The 21,120-nt window shown below is 40.6% G+C and overlaps 3 protein-coding genes across 11 annotated transcripts in view; 2 read left to right on the forward strand and 1 right to left on the reverse strand.

The window, feature by feature from the left end:
- The first annotated feature begins 4 nt into the window (after window positions 1–4).
- On the forward strand, window positions 5–2,778 carry LOC135499564 (dnaJ homolog subfamily C member 27-like). Of its 2 annotated transcripts, none has more exons than XM_064790418.1 (6): window positions 5–37; window positions 549–737; window positions 952–1,024; window positions 1,405–1,601; window positions 1,787–1,857; window positions 2,558–2,778. In XM_064790418.1, exons 2-6 carry the CDS (start codon window positions 603–605, stop codon window positions 2,673–2,675), a joined length of 594 nt encoding a protein of 197 aa, XP_064646488.1. In that variant the 5' UTR covers window positions 5–37; window positions 549–602; the 3' UTR covers window positions 2,676–2,778. The 2 variants fall into 2 exon arrangements, with proteins under 2 accessions (XP_064646488.1, XP_064646487.1); XM_064790417.1 differs by having other exon boundaries at window positions 6–118.
- On the reverse strand, window positions 2,772–11,690 carry LOC135499562 (NEDD8-activating enzyme E1 regulatory subunit-like). Of its 2 annotated transcripts, XM_064790415.1 has the most exons (16): window positions 11,562–11,690; window positions 11,056–11,159; window positions 10,568–10,628; window positions 10,314–10,416; window positions 10,100–10,179; window positions 9,810–9,919; window positions 9,397–9,569; window positions 9,090–9,245; window positions 8,687–8,746; window positions 8,324–8,384; window positions 8,073–8,221; window positions 6,794–6,841; window positions 5,190–5,316; window positions 4,785–4,924; window positions 4,519–4,589; window positions 2,772–4,272 (listed from the first exon to the last, which is right to left on the reverse strand). In XM_064790415.1, exons 1-16 carry the CDS (start codon window positions 11,636–11,638, stop codon window positions 4,113–4,115), a joined length of 1,680 nt encoding a protein of 559 aa, XP_064646485.1. In that variant the 5' UTR covers window positions 11,639–11,690; the 3' UTR covers window positions 2,772–4,112. The 2 variants fall into 2 exon arrangements, with proteins under 2 accessions (XP_064646485.1, XP_064646486.1); XM_064790416.1 differs by lacking the exon at window positions 6,794–6,841.
- Window positions 11,691–11,772: 82 nt separating this feature from the next.
- LOC135499298 (oxysterol-binding protein-related protein 3-like) overlaps window positions 11,773–21,120 on the forward strand; it is a 36,460-nt gene continuing 27,112 nt past the window's right edge. For 5 of the 7 annotated variants that reach the window (XM_064789988.1, XM_064789990.1, XM_064789991.1 and 2 more), the window contains exons 1-3: window positions 11,773–11,889; window positions 15,520–15,952; window positions 16,721–16,744. In XM_064789988.1, the coding sequence (XP_064646058.1) occupies window positions 15,536–15,952; window positions 16,721–16,744 (441 nt within the window). In that variant the 5' untranslated portion in view covers window positions 11,773–11,889; window positions 15,520–15,535. Of the gene's footprint in view, window positions 11,890–15,519; window positions 15,953–16,720; window positions 16,745–19,166; window positions 19,270–21,120 lie in introns of those variants that run through there. The other 2 variants (XM_064789989.1, XM_064789994.1) reach the window with 2 other exon arrangements.

Consider the following 21,120-nt stretch of genomic DNA (forward strand, 5'->3'; position numbering starts at 1 on the left):
TTACTTCGGGAAATACCAACGTGTCGTTAGTGGAATGGTAAACAAACAAAATCGGCGTCAGAAAATAGCATATTCGTGATTTAAACCAGTTTTCAGTGATTTGAAGGTGAAAGCTAAGGTTTGTTTATCCTGGGAATGCCAATTAACATGCCGTTTTGTCTGTTATATGCCTTTGATGATCATGATAGGCCCACAAAGTGACACATGATAAACGTTGCCATGGTTACATGATGCTATAACTGCATGGGTTGAATTTCTGAAATTGGAGTATGAAGTGGCGGAGGGCCTTGTAGCAAGCGAGATACAGCTTCGTCTCATGGGCCTATTTGTAGGCTGACACTTCCCTCTAGCCCTTCAACTGCCCCCCCCCCCCCCCCCACCCCATGCCCCCAGCCCAAGGCCAATACGTTTAACTATAGGGGGGGGGGGGGGGGGGGGGGGGGGGGTAGTTCTGTAGGGGTGAACGGGGATTCTCAACAATTGGTGCAAGTCTGAATTGCCAGTGGCCCAAATCTAAACCAATCACCATTAATATCTATTCCTTCCAGGTCTGTGTGTATTCGGCCAATCACTCCATGAGGAAAAGGATGACGTGATCCAAGATGGACAGAAAACCTGGGACCCTGGCAAAGAATCCGAAGAATGCTGCATCGTCTTTGGTTTGGATCAAGATTGTTGGCATCGGTAACTCTGGTGTTGGCAAAACATGCCTGATCAAACACTTCTGTGAGAGCAAGGTAAAAACGTAAATTTATGACAGATGATCAAGATTCAGAAAATTTGGTTGGGGGGGGGGGGGGGCCTGCTCCAGGCAGCAATTCGAAAAAGATTGAAAATTGGAGTTCCCTTCTACCAATTCCTTTTAAAAGGCAGTCAGCCGGGGAAACATTTTTGCAATTCAAAATTACTAGGAGGCTTACTCCATTTTTAACCCCCTTCTCTCCTTTTCAGTTCAGCTCGGGCTACCAGCCAACAGTGGGTGTGGACTATGGATTCAAAATACAGAGTGTCCAGGGCATGGATCGTAAGTGTTAGGTCAGGTGCAAGAGCAAAGATGAAAATTTACAGTAGATAATTTGAATTCATGTCAGTTGCATTGACATTGCTGTTGATGGGATTACAGTGGAACCTCCCTTAGCTGACAACTCTCTATCAAGGACGCTAGTTTTTGTCCAGTATTGGTTGTTTCCATTCAAATTGACCTCTCTAATCAGGACACCTCTCTAATAAGGACAGCATTTGTCAGGCCCAAGGGTGTCCTTATTAGAGAGGTTCTGCTGTATGTCCAACTTCTATCTACTTCTGTACTGTAAAATCGGTCAGGAGATACTGCAATGGAAAGTAATTGTTCCTGCCTGATTTTACACTACGTATTAAGCATCCTTTTCTTCATATGGCTTTTAGTACGAGTCCATCTCTGGGATTTGTCCGGCAATGCAGAATACCTCGATGTCCGAAATGAGCTATATGCAAATACAGACGCCGTCTTCTTGGCCTTTGACCTGACCAATCAAGCAAGCTTTGAAAGCCTCGACATCTGGCTGCGGGAACTCACCAAATATGCCAATTCTCCCCCTGAAGTCATACTTTGCGGCAACAAGGTAAGCCCTCCTGAGTATTTTGTAAATTACAGGGTTCAGTATTGTTTTGAACAAGGAGTTTTCAGTCGATAGCGCTCATCACTTTTCACCGGCAGTCGACCAGGGATCAAAATCCCAATAAACAAATTTCAACATTAAACCAATTTTCATATGAATTTTTATCGATAAATCATGTTTATTTCTAGTTGGATCAGAAAAATAAACGAGTGATCTCAGCAGCCGATGCAAATAAATGGGCCTCAGGGCATAAAATCAAGTAAGTCATCCGCCCTGTCCGACAATGTAGATGGGAGCATGTATACCCATTGATAGGTCAAAAATGTGACCCGCTCTACCAAAACTAGGCGCTTGTCGCATCTGAACTTGACAGGTTGATACGGACTTGTTGTTCATTTCCCTATTGTAGACCTTTTGTAAAATGTGACCAAATCAGTTTGTAATAGATTTCACAAAAGGTCTACAATAGGGAAATGAACAACAAGTCCGTATCAACCTGTCAAGTTCAGATGCGACAAGCGCCTAGTTTTGGTAGAGCGAGTCACAAATATGTCCTGATATCACATGCATAATCAGGATTTGCCACCCTCAACGAAGAGAATTGGGGGGAGGCCAACATGATCTTTTGGCCAAAACAGCTTCTTCCAAAGTTTGTACCCCAAAAGAAAACCAGCACCAAACTGAAGGATACAAATTCTGTTTCATGTTTGTAGGTAATCCACCGTAGTTCCAACGTTCGAGGTATACTAACTGTGGTATGGCACAACAAGGATGTGGAAACCCTCCTTGAAGGACTTTTCCGAGGGGGAAGAATTCACTGTCCTTTGAAACAAGGCTTCGCAAGATGTCCATTCACAGCCCAACGAGAAAAGTCATCTTGTCACTTGTTACGATTCTTACACTTTATGATTCACCTGTGTACAATCTTTGTGACATTCTTTTCGTGTCTCTATTTTCAGATACTATGAAACGTCATCGTCAAACGGGGATGGCGTCGAAAAAATGTTCGTGGACGTTTTGGAGAAAATTGTGGAGAAGAAACACTTGAAAGAGATTGTGAAGATTCCACAGATTTGATACGATGCAACAGGGGTGTTTGGGACGGTTTAGCTTTTAGGGGAACATTTTCGATTTATAGTCAGTTTATATCAATGTACAAAATAAACTCACATTTTCATAACATTGTGTTCTTATCCTTCTGTGGACAATTCAGCCAAAACTAAGACATTGGGTGATATGAATAAAGACTAGCAATTGCTTTTACTGAAAACCCCATGTACATACACTAGGCCTTTCTGTACAAAACTGAAGTAAAATCATTTAATAGTCTTTATTCATATCACCCATTTGGTCTCTTGGCTTTTAGTGCTAAACTGGTTTAAATCAAATACTATCACCGTCAACCTGGCCAGGTGATATCAGGATGTTGAAGGGTGTAGTGCCTTCTTAAAACACGTGGCATCAAAGTGGTAAGTAAGTCAGGATTCAGTAGCATCTAAAGATTAACCTGATCCAGAATTTTCAGACACAATCAGAAACATCATCGTACCTTGATTTCAACACTTGAAGCCAGCATACCTTTCGATAATTTATTGGTTCCGAGTTATTTACCGTATTTTCCGGCGTATGACCCGCGGCTTTTTGCCCTCAAACAGGCCCAAAAAGTGGGGGTGCGGGTAATACAAAGGTGCGGGTCTTGCGTGGATTCTGAGAGGGATAAGCCCCAACCCCAAAGAAAAAAAAGGGGACCAAACTGGTTACTTGATAAGGATTTATGTCCATCGTTTTCGCATTGTTTTCAACCAATATTTCCGCCATGATCGCATAGTTTGTGATGTCTCCGCTAGGGAAAATAGTTACGGCCATGCTGGAATTGATCCACTTTGGTTAACAATTAAAAAAAACATGGCGGTTCTAGGATGTCAACATCAATGAATGGCTTACTATTTTTGGAGAATGCGGGTCTTGGAGCAGTGCGGGTCATAATCAGGTGCGGGTCTTGCGTGGCTTTAGGTAATGGTCAAAGGGGGTGCGGGTCATAGGGCAGTGCGGGGGATAATCCGGAAAATACGGTACAAGAACAGACTGGTTAACATGATTATCTGGACATCATACATATTTAGACACAAATCAATTGTAATGCCTGCCAATATAGTTGAAAAGCATCAAGTATTGACTCAAAAATGACACTCATTACTCTCAAATCGCACCATGTCTCGATCCATTTCCTTTTGTTCTGTTTCACACATGAATCGGTACATATAGAACTTCATTGTCTGCATGTGTCAGAATGGACATATATTTAAAGAGCAATTTGTACAGCACGGAAAACGCCTCAAAATACCTTGAATAAGTTATCAGTTTTTTGCTTTAAATCACTCGTTTTCAGATAATTCACCGGTACTGCTCTGTTTTCCTAGTGAAATCACCAAACCTCCAAGTGTCATTTTCTCGTGAAGTGGATAGCAGTGTTTGATCAATGGAAACGTCTCGCAGCTGTGAAATGTGCACATTTTAGAGTTCTATTGACGTTGACGTCTGCTTCATGGCATTGTATATATAAGTATTGTTCAACGGGATGAATTGTCCGGTGATTACTTTGATGCACTCCTGGGCCGCCACGCCTCCCATGAAGGATGCCACCGAGTGAAGCTCCGATGCGCCGTATCGACACCTGGTGAGAAAAAGGAGAACTTCAGGGACGAAATGAACAAGCAGTGAGGATAAAAATGCTGTATTGGTAAGCTTCAGTGGTGCGCCATGCACTCAATGATAAACGTACATAGACTTAAGGTGACGGACGGCTTTTCAATCAATGTTTATGTCAACAGGTTTTGACATTCTTAAAATTTGGGACATTTTCTTCCATATGTATTTGGCCTCAGATGTGGTCCCATGAATCGAGTGTACCTGTACATACATTTCATGCACGTAGTCATCTTTGATGTTTGGTCCAAGCCCCCATTCTTGAAGTAATCGAGAAACACAAGTCTGAAAACGAAAGAATTCAATCAGATTCCTTTCCAAGGGTGTCATTCTGTCCAACTAATCTGGTGCCAAGCCATATCTAGTCCCGTTTGAGAAACCAAGCAAATTTGGACGAAACATTTTACCACATATTCTATGGATACTGGCATCTATCCACTATTGCTTTAAAAATATAACATCACGGGGGCAAAAACTCACCTTTAAATTTGATACATCGGTTTCCACTTGGTCGTCATAGTAACCAGGATAGCGGTTATATTCCGAGTAAAATCTGTCGACAGCACGTAAAAGGACGTAGAATACCACATCGCTGTTGTCTGTGTCTTCAAGATTCATCCCTGGATCGAAAAGTATCAGGACTAAGATTCATCCATTTTTAATCAAAATGAGTTTTACGTCGTCGTAATGACGGTATCGGGGGTGGCTTGATCTAGTACGAGAGATGATGTCGTCCAACTCCTAATTCGAATATTATGGGTTCAATTCCAGCCAGTTACGAGAAAGCTCAAATTTAGGGCCAGGGCAAACGAAAGTCGCATTCATCTCAGATTATGAGTGACTGGAATCCCCCCCTGGCCACAAAAAAGACGACCAATAACCTACCTAAATCACCCACTTTAGCTGTCTGCGGTGTGTATTCCTCCGAAAGGGACCGGAAATGGATTGCCCGAAGAAAAGCTGCGTTCTTGCAGAAAAGACGAACATAGTTGTCTGATATACAATCTTGAGGCTGCAAGGTCAAAGAGGGACATTATGTACAGTAGTACGATATTGGGCAGTATACTTGTGTGTGTGCGTGTGTGGGGGGGGGGACCAAATCAGTTACCATGTGGTTCAAGTTACCCCTTCCTAACAAGTTTTATTCCACCTCCCAATTCACACGCAGAAAGTTTTTTTGCAGGGAGCAAATCAAGACTTCGTCACAAATACGTACTACTTCACTCACAATTTCAGGAAAGTGGATGGAACACTAAACAACAATACAATCAGGAGGAATTTTAGGTTGCCTCGACCCCCTCTGACCAATGCTTTCTAAATTTAAATCCATCATCAGGATTGGCCTGAAATCTCATCTAAAAGCATGAAGATTTCAATCAAAATTAAAGGAAGATCCCATCCCATCCCCCGCTGAAACGCCGTGCAAAGGTTCCCCCGGTGAAAATTCCTGCATATGTCCCTGGTGTTAATAGATATGTCCTTGGTTTCAGTTATTAAATTCAGTTAGAGAGTTCAAGCTAAAGGTTAGTATTGGACTGGTTAGTAAAATATTAGGAGGAAGATGGCATTCACACTGAAGAAGCGGTAACAAAGAGCAACTAATTGGGCAATTCGATTGCATTCAAACTGGATACATTGAGCCTCATACCGACAGCATGCACTATAACCATGGGAGGTGAAACGTACTATCACATTCAAGGACTTATTATACAAACCTACCCACGAAAACTACAAAATGGTTGTCGGCCAACCCTCAAACTAAATGAGCTAGTATTGCTAATTTCACCAAGTTTAAATGCACACACGAAGCAGCTGAGATCTAGTAAGGAAGGTGAGCATCCATATTTTGCTGATAGTCATGATAATTTGATGTGTCAGGTCCTAGCGACGAGCATGATACATGCACATGCAGGTAACCTTTCAGGCCCCAGATCGCCATACTAAAATCATCCCGGGTTGGCCTAGCTTACCCTGTTTGCCTCAGTGACAGGACCCGGTCCAGGTCGAGGAATTATTTAATGTTTGGTCCAAAGTAACAGAGGAATTGTTCACTGAGGCACAACTCGTGAGTAAATATGGTTTGAAATCAATGAAAGTTTGACGAGGTCCAAGTACGCTACTCCAGAAGACAAAGAAGGGAAGTGACTCTAATAGTGTTTTTATTCCAAGCTTAAATTTCTTTACCAAGATTTGTTCTAACTTCTACCTTGTAGGTTAGGCATTTCAACTCATGACCTATGCCCCAGATGAACTAATAACCAGGCCTCTCAATTACATCTTTTTGGGACACACTGTGCTTTCCCTAAATTTAGTTTTTTACCCATCATCAGTTTATGCCAAACATCCGTCTTATGTGTCAAACAATATGTTTTTACACAATCCGGGTGCGGTAGCGTTAGAGTTTAATAAACGGTGCATATGTGAGGTAATTGAGCGGCCTGGTATTGGAAAGAAAAGGTGATGATAGAGTAAAATAAAGGGATAGGTACGTATTCCTGTTCTACCACAGTGATCTGCCGCGGCGAGTGGCTCCCTTCCTGTGGAGAGAACGTCCGAGCGTTAGCAGAGGACATGTAGTGCCAAATAAAGCCTAAAGGTGGAGCCTGTGCAGCTTTGCATTGCGTATGCTCCTACTATACTAATGCCAGACTAGCAAAAGACGTTGGCGGACATTTTGGAATTATATTGTCATGGGCAATGGAGTAAATGATATGAATATACAGCAAGCCAACACCAAGTTTACTTCAATTGCCTGTGGAAATGTTCTTTCAATTTGGCTGCCTGATAATTTACTCTAAACCCACAAACTTTTTTTGCAATATTTTAATTTGGGTGAATAAAAATGTACATGTAAGATCAATTCATTTTCTAAATTAGAAAGATTCCTCAGTATTGGATAAATCATTGGTGGTATTAAGTTAACATGCATCTTCTGGTGGGCCAAATCAAACACCTTTCCTTCATGGCAACATGAAAAAAAAGAGTAAGAGATGAAGGGAAAAGGTTGAGAAAATATATTTTTAAATTACAAATGCAAAGCTGCAGTGCTCTATTACCAAATTTCTGAGACAAATTTTCAAGAATATTAAAAAGATTAGAAGATCTGTCAAAAGGAACAGATCTGAGAGTCAGCCAAATGAAATGTGGAGTACTTTTTTACTCAGTTCACAAGCAAAGCATGTATCTGGCACTACAAGTCACACATTACCTAAATGCGAATGACGAAACATGAAAATCTGTGTTACATTTCAGAAATTTCTTTTGAATTCTATTTTTTCAATTTTCTGTCTGTTTTAAAAGTGGGTTCCAATCGTGGTGCCAATCGTAGAGAAAAAAACACAGAAAAGATTCCTAAAAAAATGAAAACAGGTATGGAAAGAAAAATGTACTACACACAAAACTCTACATCAAAAAAAGTTCAGAAAATGTTCCAATACTGACCTTGGCTTGAGGTCTTTGAATTCTAAGCAAATTGTCGGTGAGTTTAGCTCTCCAAAGATACTTGCTGATTAAGGGGCTTTGTTCAGATAAGTTTCCAAATGAAACATATGATATGACAGATTAAACATGCTTTTTGCAACATGATTTTACGCTTGAATCATGCCTAGAATTAATAATGATAAAGAGCAGTACTACAATGCCTTATCTAGCACGAGGTACCGAATTCTGCCAATGGGGGATTTTATTTGACCTATCTTTCAACAAGAATCAAAGGAAAGCCAAGTCACTTCCACAGGAAACAAATAGCGCAGATAACGCACTACCAACCTTTGCTAAATGTTGTAGAATCTGGTGAACTTTATCTGTGACGACCGCTGCATCCTCGCTGGCCTGGCTCCGATAGACATTTTGGAGTTGGACGTACTTTTCGGAATCGGCAAACATGTCCGGGATTGTACCACGCAGTGGAAGTGCACCTGAAATGCATCAATTCAAATATTTTAGGTTTGTTAGCCTGTTTTCTCGGTAGAAGTCAATGTAGAGATTTCAGAACTTCTACGAAACGAACCAGATCTCACCTTCTCCCTCCTTCTCTACAAACTCCTTGACTGCTCTTGCCAAGATCCAAAATGGCTTGCTCTGGAAGAAATGAAAAGAAATATATAGGCGGGCAGGCATTCATTGATATCAAACTTTCCTATATTATACTCCTTGGAGGCCTTTCAATCAGCGCCACAGTCTGCAGAAGTTGGGAAGAATTTTCCAAATTTTGTATACCGTCAGGCATGCACATGAATAAAGCATACCATGGACTATGTATCGCATGGACTTTGGTACACCATGGACTTTTGTATTTCTATGCTTTCGTCATGTTTCTGAAAAATCCTTTTATACAAAAGTTGACTAATTGGATTGGTAGAGCTACATTTTATAATTCTAACCTCTCCATTGAGATTATTGCACTGTTCGTCATTAAATACTTTCTGGACATCAGCAGGAATCTGAAATGAGATTAGATCATCACAAAACAACTTAGAGGATTTGTTATGAATGCACTGCTAAGCATTCTGCCTAAATCTTGCCACACTCTTTCACGTCACTTTCAACCAAAAATACAAATACTACTGAAGCATTTTATATATTTTTGCTTCAACTTAACGGCATTAACTTCGACCACCACCAATCACAGATTTGAAAGATTGGGCAGTGATGACCTTGCTTTTGTGTTGGTCATTCTTCTGGCGAGCCAACTTACATATCATTGCAGGTCGTGTGCAAAATAGGTCAGTCTGATATTACAGAAGTAGCAGTCATATCTCGGGAGACCAAATTCCTGACACTTACTCTAGTAGGAACAAGTGATGTATTCACTGCTTTAACTGCTTCCTCAAAGTTTTCTTCCTGCATCAACATGCCATCTTCATTCTTTAGAATGCCCGAGCGGATGAATTCCTTGAACTGGTTTTTCTCCTGATAGTTCTTGGGTGCGGCACCACCGTGCTGAATTAGGCAAGGATGAAAAAGAATAGGAAAGAGGGCGACCTGATATTTGTATTCTTATTCTTGTGTATCTCAAGTGCACGGCGGACTTTGTGAGTTAGTATTTGAATCAGTGTAATAATGATAATCTCAGAAGATGATGAAAAATTACCATTGACTTCCATTTCTCCAGATATTTGTAGAGAATGACTAACATGGGCGTGTGACTATGATCTTTTTTACTCATGTTGTCTAAGTCTAGGCGGTCGCAGTATTCAACGAGGCCTGGAAATGGTCGGTCCAATCGAAGATCTTCGTGTATGCTGTCGGGATGTGACTCAATGACTGTAAAGAGAGGGGAGAACACAAGAAAATCAATTCTAACAACTGTTGAAATGCGTTACCCCATTATAACGCTCACCTCTACAAAGCACAAATCTCAAAGTCCAAACTGATGATACAGTGGAAATGCATTACTTCCTACCTCACAATAACGCGTACACCTCTTCAATGCACAAATCTCTAAGTCCATTTCTCAATTTGATCATATAGTATTTTTTGATAACAATATAGCGCTGCACCTACCTGTGTGTTCCTTGATGACAAGTCTTATGTAACCAATCAATCCGTAACTTCGGCAGACGACAAGTGGAATGTTGTGATCCCAAAGGTAGTCCCCCAATTTTAAAAGTGATCTGGAAAACGTATTTTACGAAAGTCAGACCTTTGAAACAGAACAGTACATACATGCACAGCAGAAGTGTCAGCTTACTGTAAATAGTCATATGTTTGCTGGGCATTGCATATTCGCGGATAGCCAGATATAGGCAGATGAATACTGCATCTAATAAACTGCCGTTGTAATTGATACTCACTTCTCTGGCAAGTCTGTCGTTATCACACACGAAAATACCAAGAAGAATTCAGGGTTGTTGTCCAAGAGTCTATCAACACTCTGAAAGTAAGACAGTGTTCATAATGTAGTGAAAGTCGACAAATATTTATTGAGCTTTAGACAAAGGAACTTCTAATGGAGACTGTTGGTCAGCGCATCAAATGATGACTAAAAAAAAATTCTGTTGTTCTCACCTCTTCCACCCAATCTCCGCTGACATCCTCATTTAACTCCTGAAGCAAGTCTCTAGCAACCTGGGCACGAGGTTTGTTGAATCCCTCGCGATCAAGAAAGAAGCTGCAAGAAAGTTTAACAATTACAACGACGTTCCGAAATTAAAACTACAACAAACTTGGTGACATCAAATTTTGTCTTAACAGCTTACTATTTGTTATGCAACAATGGCAGGGCGTATCCATATACTTCATATACATGTAGGCCTACTTACTTATTTCCCATATCCTCGCCTGTTATTTTGTGTCCATCAACTATGGTAAAACTTCCAATACCTACAAAGTAAAAACGCAAGTCTTCAGTTTTGAATAAGGCACTGTAAGCATAAGAGCCGTCAGCAAATATCCACGGCAAAGGCTCAAGTCTGGACCAAGAATAGATGCCGATTTGATGATGATGATGATCTTCAGCATCACATTACTTCAACTTCAGGAGGATGAGGCGTCAGGATTGTAGTCTCGGAGTCTTCTTCTTCTTCTTCTTCTTCTTCTTTTAAACTACTCTACTTCATTAATGAAGGTTGTGGCAGTTGGACAGTTTGCCCATGCACGGAGGGAAGGGTAAACGTGTTTTAAAAGTCGATGCAAATTAACAATTAACGTGTGGTAACAGTTCATAATGACGTAAGTGGTGCTGGGGACATCATCGACGCTTAGTCTAATACGACGCGAGTTTGACACTGTCACTGTCAGGTCAGCTTACCAGGTAGAATAAGGTTCTTCAGCGTCTCTGTCCCAGTAGCTGTGGCGTTGATGAGACACACCCTGGCAGCCTCCAGGGCAGCTTGTCCGTGGTCTCCCCATAATCTAGAATAACAAAAAAGGAACTGAAATGGCAGACAACGAATTTCAACTTTTCTAGCCGAATTGTCTTTTTGACTCGTGACATGATCTCGGTGATTCACAGTAACATCCGAGAGCTATCTTGATTCAGTGAAGGAGGCGACTGTATCCACGGACACTGTAGGCCCACTCTGTTGTCTGTAGGCCCATACACGGCAGGAGAGAGCATTATTACATTGATTATCATCAAGTCATAGTGTATAATGTAGTATAATGCTGCAGTGCAAATTTTGGTTTTCTGGGATGGGGTTCCGGTTTGGTATGCTCGAATAAAAGTGATCAGAAATGGGAAATTTGTTCAACTCTTCATTCCATCACTTCTATGATTAATTGACTTCGTTTCTTACAAATTTTATGACTATATACCTCAGTTGACGATCATATTTGTTGTTTTTATCAAGACCGGCTTTTGATTCCCTGCGAAAAGAAGCTGCCATTGTCATTTTGCGCAACTTTCTGAAGACTGAACAAAAATAACTGCAAATTCCTGTTGGAGTGAAAAGACGGAAGTGAATATCTGTGCGCAAGACTCTTTGAAATAGTTTTGGCTGCGTTTGTTAGGTGTCGCTGTTAGAATCTCAGAAAGAGTTGAGCGACTTTTCAATTTTTGATACGTGAATGTTCTCAATTTTTGACGAATCGGAATAGAATTCACCCGTGTAATGATTTGAACTTTCTTTCTTTATTGTTACAGGTTTGTATGATTGGTTGACATCTCTTTTTTTTGCCTCGTTTTGTGTTTTGGACTTCTTCAAACTTGCTCTCCCTCTGGAATCTGAGATCAGATTTGACCCATTTGTGTACAAAATGTACAGTGGACTGGCCTATACCATGTAGTCTACGCTGCTGCTCCAGAGTAAAGTATTGCTACAATCAATACATCAATATCATGACATACAATACAATTACAATATGGGTATTCGAAAAAAACTGGATCACTGGACTGCTGAATTTACTGGAATCTGGATTGTGACTCATGGATCACCACTGCCTGGATTGGATTGCGCAATCCCAAATCCCTCATAATGTTTCCCTAATGTTTTGTATTGTAAGCTAAAGAACTAGAAGTCAATGTGTGAATATGTACTTGAGTCTGGCATTCGATTAGACAGTTGTGATGATGACAGCATGAGGCTAAGGAGCCTAATTGCAATGCTCAGTAGGCCTACATTTAGGATAGCTAAACTACAGTACTACAGCATGCAGTGACTGCTACAATCCAGGTGGTGGTGATCCATGAGTCACAATCCAGAGAATCCAGCGATCCAGCTTTTTCGAATACCCATACAGATATGTCATCTTCAGCAAATACCAAGTTGGATTTTGATAGTATTTTAATTAAGTTTAAGTTGAATTTTAAACATTAGTTCTCTCTTTCTTTAAGTAATCGTTAAACTAAGGGCAATGATTATGAATTTGATTTTGGTGGTTTTCGTCAGCCTGAGCGCTTTCACTGAATTAGCAATTGGTGACGAGCGCTGATGTTTCCACTACACACCACTCCAACAGCCAAAAATGTCGGAATTGATTCTGAGTGAATGTAAAGCACTCACCACACACTGATCCATTATTAAACCCAGCACGATACAAATTCACAAAATCACAGCTTTATGATATGAATGAATACCATTGCATATCATGATATGTGGTAGGCCTTCACTACAGTAGGCCAGTTGATGCCTTGCCTACAAGCAAGCCTGTGCATTGGAGAGATGTCACCTGCTGTGGATTATGGAATATAATATTTTCTATTATCATTTAGTTTTAGAAACCAAATGGTGAGTGATCAAGTTTGATGAAAGATGGTTTTCAAAACATGCAAGAGGCAACCTTGCGTTGAATAAATGATACAACATGTTGTTGTTTTTTTACTTAAATTTGTATTTTTTAAATGAACTTGACTCGCAAAAGTTCTGCCACGAATATATCCAATGTTCGTCATTGGCAAAAATTTAATCCTGCAAAAGTTTTCTGAATCTGTTAATGAAAATTGAAATACATGTATATGAAAGGTGATTGTGACTGTTGTGTTAGCGCCATTTAACACTGATGTTCCCCATGCCCCATACACACCAGGTCCATACCACCTTGTGCATGTTGAGAACGCATGCTGTATGCACATATTCAAAATATTATAATAAAAATATTAGTCAAAACAAAACTAGGCGTAAAATGGGTTTTTCTACCCTAGCCTGGAAAGGCTTTGAGACTAAGTGAATCAGATTGTTTTGAGTGGTTTAAAACGTGGTCTGACCGTCTGCAGATTTTCAGACCTGCTCATAAGGTCATGTCAGGATTTAGGGAATTAATTTGCATAGGAATAAATCATAGGGTTCCTGGCTGAGTCACTTTTAGTTTATTGGCATGTTGGCACCAGTGTTTGTACTTGTTTAGGGCCTACAGTTAATCAAAGGTGACGAATCTTTGAACTTGTTTTCTCTCAAATCTTAAGGACTACGTTCTGAGCCATCATGGTTGGACCTAGAAGTATTGCATTGTATAGTTGGTTTGAGAGATTTCATATGATTCGGCTTGATCTCTCCAAGGCCTTCCACACCCTTTGCTTTCAAGTCTCAGGCTATGTCTAAGATTCTTCAGGAGAAAGAGACTGTTGCAGACTGATCAATACTTTATCATAGAACTTTATCTCACAATCGCTTTGGACTTGGTCACAAATGAGTTTGCGAGTCCTGATATTTTGGCGGTGTTTTGACTTTTCGTCATGACCTCACGATTCCAGAGGTCTCTCCAGCACATTTCACACAGCAGAGCTGGGAGATTCGTACACTTTCTCTTCCTGATGGCAGCCTACATGGAGAATTTCGTGTGGCGGAGGGGCAACGGCGATCGTAATCGAGACATGAGAGATGTGGATGAAGGGTAGGCGATGTATTCTAACTTCTTCTAGTTCTACATGTGCCAGTTGGAAGAAGCCGTTCATCGGAGTTGTTTTGGTTCGGAATGGCCCCCCCTGTGGGTGGTATGATGTCAACTATCAAGAAACAACGGAAATTTCCTTTTAAAAGGGTAACTCGTGTCAAATTTCACCATATAATGTTTTAGCTGTTTTTGACAAATGACTACGTCAATTTCTCATAAATCGGTTAGGTTTTCGAATCGAAATGCACATTTTCTAGAAATTGATGGTTTAATCCCGCCCGGACAACTCGCTTCGGTGCCGTTTTCGTTGATGACAGCCCGTCACAACATGAACATTTTCGCGGTCGCGGTGGTTTACATTCAGCCATGTTCAGCGATTTTATAATAAATCTAATCAAAAATGGAAAATTTGAGCTTTACATTTGTGATCAACAATTAAAAACGGACGTATTTCCACAAAGTTGTAAATCACATCATAGTACTTATCACTTTAATAAGTAAAGTTGTAAAAGGACATGGATCTCACCAGTGTCAGTCAGTGTCAGTGACCGCTGACCAGTGCAATAATTTTTGGCAGGGCATGTTGACAGTCACCTGTGGTTCAAATTGTATACTTGGTGTCTATTTGGTCTTGTGGGTATTACATGTAGGGTCACCTTGCTCTTGGACACTACACTACACCTAGGAGTGTGCCATCAATTAAGGCTATGTGTCATGCATGTTTACAATAACATGGCTAGCATTGCTTAGGTGAAGCCTATGCCTGTGCTATTAAGGTACATTCATCGCCGAGGCCTGGCTTCTTTCTAACAATCAAAATTCTGAATAAGGTATAGTTCAGCTTGAGTCAGTGACCCTAAAAATGTTTTGAATGCCTGGATAATCTGTAAATGACTGACTGGAGGACTGCCGACAGGCCCTGTCGTGTACATGTACTTGGGTGGATCAGGAAATTCACTCCAATCACTACATGTAGCTAAAAATTGTTTATCTCTTTGTCAATATGGATGAGGCAGAGGATATTGAGGATATACAGTGGGGTTTGTTATTCAAGGAGGTGTGTCTGAAGATGACGGGCCATCACTAAATTTACAGAGTTCTCTAAACTTCGTTAATGCCTGATGGCTGATAGTTAGTTTGAGAGATTTCTTTTAAAATTCTTTTCAAGTTGGCTTCTGCATGAATGTTTAAAAAGATTGGCAACTTGTGCTCTTAAAATCAAATGGAGAAGGTGGGTGGTGTTGTTAACTTGGAAGGTTAAGAAATGCCAGGGGATGATGCGAAAAGGTCTACGTTTTTCCCTCTTCCCTGACTAAAGGTTTTTTCTCATCATTTCAGTGATTTGACTGGCTCTTATGTCTTCTATCTCGTGTGTTTTAGTTTGAGTACCTCAAGTGAAATTGCGAAGGTGACTTGCAATTTTCTTTCTCTCGTGTATTTTCAGAATTTTCACTGCCACAATGTCGTCTGGTCTTAGTGAACCGGCGATGTCCGCCTCGGCGCGGCATATAAACCGTTCGTCCAATTCTGACCTAAATAGAAACGGCCGAGCATCAGTCAGGGTGGACCGTTCGAGTTTTGATCCGGCCCGCAGTGACCCACGGGCATCTGTAAGATCGGAGCGCCCACTGCCAAGTCTGGACCAACTAAACAGGAATAACAGAGCTTCAGCGCGATCGGAGAAAACAACCGATGCTCCGATCAAACGATCCGACCGCGCATCGACAAAATCGGACCGTGTCAACGGAGTAAAGGTTGACCGCCTGCCTGCCGAGAGGTCCAAATCAGATTCTGCAAGTATCGCCTTGAGGACGGATACTGAGAAGATGTTGAAGGATAGACGTCATCAGCTACAGAGAATGGATGCTTCCGATACGGTGAGTGGGGTGCACACATAAAATTTTTCAGGACCTCCTGACCTTCTCCATGCTATTTGTCCTGGCACCTTGTTTATTCAAGACGTATCAGGGTGCTCGATGCTATTTGTCCTGGCACCTTGTTTATTCAAGACGTATCAGGGTTCTCCATGCTATTTGTCCTGGCACCTTGTTTATTCAAGACGTATCAGGGTTCTCCATGCTATTTGTCCTGGCACCTTGTTTATTCAAGACGTATCAGGGTTCTCATGCTATTTGTCCTGGCACCTTGTTTATTCAAGACGTATCAGGGTTCTCCATGTCATTTGTCCTGGTGCAGCAATGATATTGGTTTAACTGTTAGTACTAGTAGTAGTAGAGCACCCTGACAGTCTGCTGGAGAGATTTTACTGCCAAACTGGACAAAACTGGAATGAAGTCTAAAATGGGCCAAAATATGGTTGCAGCACCCTTCCAAAGACACTTGGTCTGGAGAACACTGAGTATACATGACAATGATCATGGGTCAGTGTACGCATTCGTTGCCTGTTGGGTATTTTCAATGAAAATTGGTCCTCTGTCTGCATCAACTTCTCGTAGACTCTGCATGATGCTGGAAAAGTGTACTTCTTCTTCTTCAACGTTTGATCTGCACTTTGATATTTTGAAATATTTTCCATGCCGACATGGGGTATTCCTCCTCCAAGAGAGTGGGATGAGCACATGCCTTTATAAATTTTGCCCTCGCATTGCAATATAAAATGTTTGATTTCATAAATTGTATTTCAGGACCTTTTCAATGATGTTGATTCCGTAAGTTTTGATTCGTTCGGATTTAGTGGCCACGGTAGCTCCCAAAATGTTCACGCTACATTTCTTTTGTTGCGAATCTTCATTTGATTTTGATTGGATGCATTTGTTCCACTTCCAGTTTTATTTTTCAGTTAATGCCGTTCTTTTGCTGGAGAGGATTTTTATCTGTCTCAGAATGTCATGTTAATATTTTTTTGACAATCCTGTTTCAATTGCATTTTTTTCCCTCGTCACTTCTTTTTGCGATTATCTGCAGTATAAACAGGAAAATAAAAAACACGCACACCAGCATTTTTAGCTTTGGACTAGAGTAGGCTACTTGCTATTTCATAAAAGTCATTGATCTACTCGTAGCAAAAATCGCAACCACAGCCACGATGATAGCATATCCATACTGGCATTGCCGCTGTTTTCAATGTCATCATCAAAGTCTCCATTAGGACGAGCTCATCTCCACAATAAAACGTCATTCCAGTCGAGACAAAAACTGCAGCCTGCTTTCATGTTGCAATCAATAGCATATGGAAGAGGAGCTCTGGGAATCTAGTCGTGGAGATGAGATTAATGTTTCCAGGGTTTCAGATTATTCTTTTAGCGAATGTAAAGAAGCAGACATTCTCATTTAGTGTTTGATGACTAACTGTGTATGGTAGGCCAGGTCTAAAGGATTTAAGTTTATAGCGCACTGCACACAAGTGATTTTAATTGCTCGTTTATGTTTATGTGGCACTTTCAAAAGTCGAACTCTTAGTGTTCTTGACTGGCATACATGTAGAACCACGATGTCAGACTCGAACATAGCTTTCTCTTCTCCAAACTGTACCGAGTAAAACCATGACCTTTGTTACTTCATGAATCATTAATCAAGGATTTGTTGATCGATAATAGAACGAAAAATATTAGAAGCTATTTTGGTTACATTCGATTGATTGCGTCTTATGATAGCATCAGCCATCAGGCAGTGATTTTCCTGCAGAATGATGCTGAAATAAGTTGAGTTGAATTATTTTTAAATCGATTCTCATCGGCAGTCACTGATAACCAGCTTGAAGAGTAGGATTGATCATAACTGGGATTGAATGAAAATGGAATCATAGTCAAAATTTGCATTTTTTCCATGTAGGTAGGGGCATGAAAATGCTGCTTGAATACTCAGTATGCTGGTTATTTCTCACCTCACCATATAATATTTCACTAGCACTACATGTGGTTGTTCATGGATATACATGGAGATGCTAATAGACTTGATTGATACGTAAATATTGGGAATTGATATTACTAAAAGCTCGCCCTCAGCAATGGATGTAAATTTGTTATTCCATCAACAGGAGTTTTAAAAGCTTCCCTTTGTTCAGGTCTCGTCATGATGATATATTTGGTTGGCAAAAAAAAATTGTTTTGTGATATTTGTGATATTTACAATGATGAATATGTAGGCTGAGGGAAAATAACTTGAAATAAGTGAAATTGAAAGAACTAAAAAAAAACAGAACTATTACAGAGTTATGCGCACATGCAATCTAAATTGCTACAACTGGCAATAAAAATCGCATGCGATAATATTCATCATTACCGATTTTGCCTGTAGATGAGAGAGCCTTAGTCGCAGCGATTATAATCGCATCCACTTTAGTTTGTTGCTGTGGCATGGTAGCATTTTAGTGTATTTGTAATATGCGGACTTTATTTTTCATGTTTGTGACATTTCTGTTTGTTGAATTATTGATGCGTTTGGGTTTACTTTGAACTCCTAACCTGCTGAAAGGTTTTTGGTGCAGATCCGCTATTGTAGTCATGTAGGAGTGATTATAATTGATTTTTCTTTGTGGATGTACAGTATTACATGTACCTTCCTAAGCTTTAGGACAATACGATTGCATTTGTCTAGGAGAAGGAAACCTCTGGTATAAAACCTGGGCAGTGTATGCCTGCAAGCTCACCAATGTCGGCAGGGTCCAGCCCTTGTGGCTTCGCTAAAAATCAGAACGCTACACACATAAACATTTGAATTTATCACTATCAGAGATCACATCACTAAGTCAATAAAAAACTAAGCAAATATGAGATAAAATGGGAATTTAGAATTTGATTTCCCATTTCAACCAATCAATGGAGGTCATTTTGAAAAAAAATCGCTGTGTTTCTGTACAACGTAGAGGAAAATATAAGGGGAGCTCACTTCTATATTTTTGAATACATTTACATATATGGGGTACATGTTCACTAAATGTACATGTATTTTCAAAAGGGAAGTTTTTGTTTCCGCTATAAACCTGGTGGCGATGTTAGGTGTTGATTCCGAGAATGTGGGTTTTGGTGTCAATTTGATGACATGATTTTCCACTTGTGACCTCAAGTTTGCATGTCAAGTGTGAGCTGTTCAGTCGGATTTTGAGAGTACAGTTGAGATCTGTTGGTCTAGTGCTATACACATACAACTAATAATGCATCACCATCGGAGGCTAAGTAGTCTCGACTATGCAAAAATTCGGATAAATTCAACTGGGTATTCAGCATTGAAAGAGGTAAGAATGTCAGGCAGGTCTGCCAGTGCATGGTTCAAACTATTGAGGGTTTGTGTCCCAGAGCAGTCACCAAAAATGAGACGAGTACCAGTTGTGGGTGCAGAAATTTGGAAAAGGGGGGACGCAGCCTCCACCCCTTACAGTGCGGTTTTGGAACCGAGAGAGGGTCTGGGAGGCCCTCCCCTGGAAGAAATTCAACATGTTTATAAGTGCTCCAGGTATCAGAGGGCTTGCTCTCAGACTAAATAGGGGCGCGCCTCATGCACCACCCCAAATTCACCGCTAATTACAATCATTAGACGATCACATTTCGGGGCATCAAAAGTGCCACAGGGTGAGAACTTTCTACACCAGGCAGTCCAACTTCTGTATAATTGGTGTGTTGTCATTTTCTTGTCCCTTTTGGTTTCCTTCTTTTCTTCCCCTTCCCCTGCCTCTGACCCTTGAAGCGATCCCACCAGTTATATGGCCAACCTAAACTGAACCCCAAGCCATATACACTGAGTGACAAATAAATATTGTCACAGTGAGGTCAGGCCATGTAAAAACAAGAATCAGCTGATTTGGCAGGTAGTGCTTGTCCAGGGTTTTGCAAAGGTTATGAAACTGTTGGTATTTTATTTGCAATTTCATACGAGATTGATTATGAGAAAATATTTGTGTACAAAAGCCTACATTTGTTCTGATGTGATCATTTGTTCCATGATAAAACCTGGACCAAGTATCAGATCGTCACAATTTCCCCAAGAATCAGCATCTTCAGTGCACTTTCACATCAGCAACTCTGACGACGAGGACAGCGTGTATCTTAGTGACGGCACATTGAATTTGCTCCCTTCTAAATGTCAAGAGGGTTCAACGTCGAAAGAGCCGTGATGATGACGTGTGACTCAAGGTGGATGTGTTTGAACTCAATGAGGAACCTGCAAAACTAAAAATCCAGATGGCAGCACCAGTACTAAAAGGTAGTCCTCCAGTCCTTGGACCTCCAGTGCATTTTCCATCAAAATTAAGTTTTGTTGATTTTCTCCCTAAAACTCACCAAATAGAATTAAGGACCAATAAAACAACATTTCTGGTGCTATTTCCCCATGAAGAGTAATAAAGGGATGAAATATTCAACAATCATGGAACCAGGAAATGGCTTTCTCATTTACAACTGCACTGAGGTTCCTTATCAGAAACACATGACTTGCATCAATTACTTTTATTAATTGATACCAACTGAGGTGCGGTATATCAGGGATTATGTTCGTACAAAGTTTGCGGCAGGGACCTTGTTTTAAAGCATCTATTATATGGCTTACTGTAGTGTTTATGAGTACCACACCGGCAATTTTGCAACAATTTTGCTTTTACAACTTAGTTTGAATAACTGTTCATTCGTACATGTAGGGCTCTGAATGCCATGAATGCAGAAGAGGAACACATGAAAAAATACTGCACTGTTAATATGGAATTGGCCCTGTGAATGACAGCAGATGTCATGACTGAATGTCAAAGCTTCCATTAGCTATTCGTATCCTGGTATCAAAGGGCATGACTCTGGCAGTTCGTGACAATCCCTCACTGACCTTTTTATCAGAGGACCAGGGTGCTGTGTTTAAAGTGTGTAAGGAAAGGCTATCACAAACATGTGATACACGATATGCCAGGTAATTAATTTCCTGTATTCATCTTTGAGAGTGATCTCCGGCAGTTCTTCATGTGAGATTTCGTAAAAACTAACTCACTCAGTTGTAGCTTTCAACTTTGGATGAAAGTTATTCCTTTCCCAAGTGTCTGACAGTCTCCACTCTGACAATTGCTCTGTCAATCTCCAGGGGAAAGCTATGGTGCTAGAAAACTAAC

Source organism: Lineus longissimus, chromosome 15 (assembly GCF_910592395.1).
Source record: "Lineus longissimus chromosome 15, tnLinLong1.2, whole genome shotgun sequence".
NCBI lineage: Eukaryota > Metazoa > Nemertea > Pilidiophora > Heteronemertea > Lineidae > Lineus > Lineus longissimus.

What these genes read in the sequence shown, in the direction of transcription:
- LOC135499564 (XM_064790418.1), top strand. Translation starts at nt 603, where the DNA reads ATGGACAGAAAACCTGGGACCCTGGCAAAGAATCCGAAGAATGCTGCA. An exon ending in GAGTGTCCAGGGCATGGATC is followed by an intron (nt 1,025 to 1,404) that starts GTAAGTGTTAGG and finishes TATGGCTTTTAG; the next exon opens with TACGAGTCCATCTCTGGGAT. An exon ending in GCCTCAGGGCATAAAATCAA is followed by an intron (nt 1,858 to 2,557) that starts GTAAGTCATCCG and finishes CTCTATTTTCAG; the next exon opens with ATACTATGAAACGTCATCGT.
- LOC135499562 (XM_064790415.1), bottom strand. Translation starts at nt 11,638, where the DNA reads ATGACAATGGCAGCTTCTTTTCGCAGGGAATCAAAAGCCGGTCTTGAT. An exon ending in ACGACAGACTTGCCAGAGAA is followed by an intron (nt 9,920 to 10,099) that starts GTGAGTATCAAT and finishes TACGTTTTCCAG; the next exon opens with ATCACTTTTAAAATTGGGGG. An exon ending in TGTCATCAAGGAACACACAG is followed by an intron (nt 9,570 to 9,809) that starts GTAGGTGCAGCG and finishes CTCTCTTTACAG; the next exon opens with TCATTGAGTCACATCCCGAC.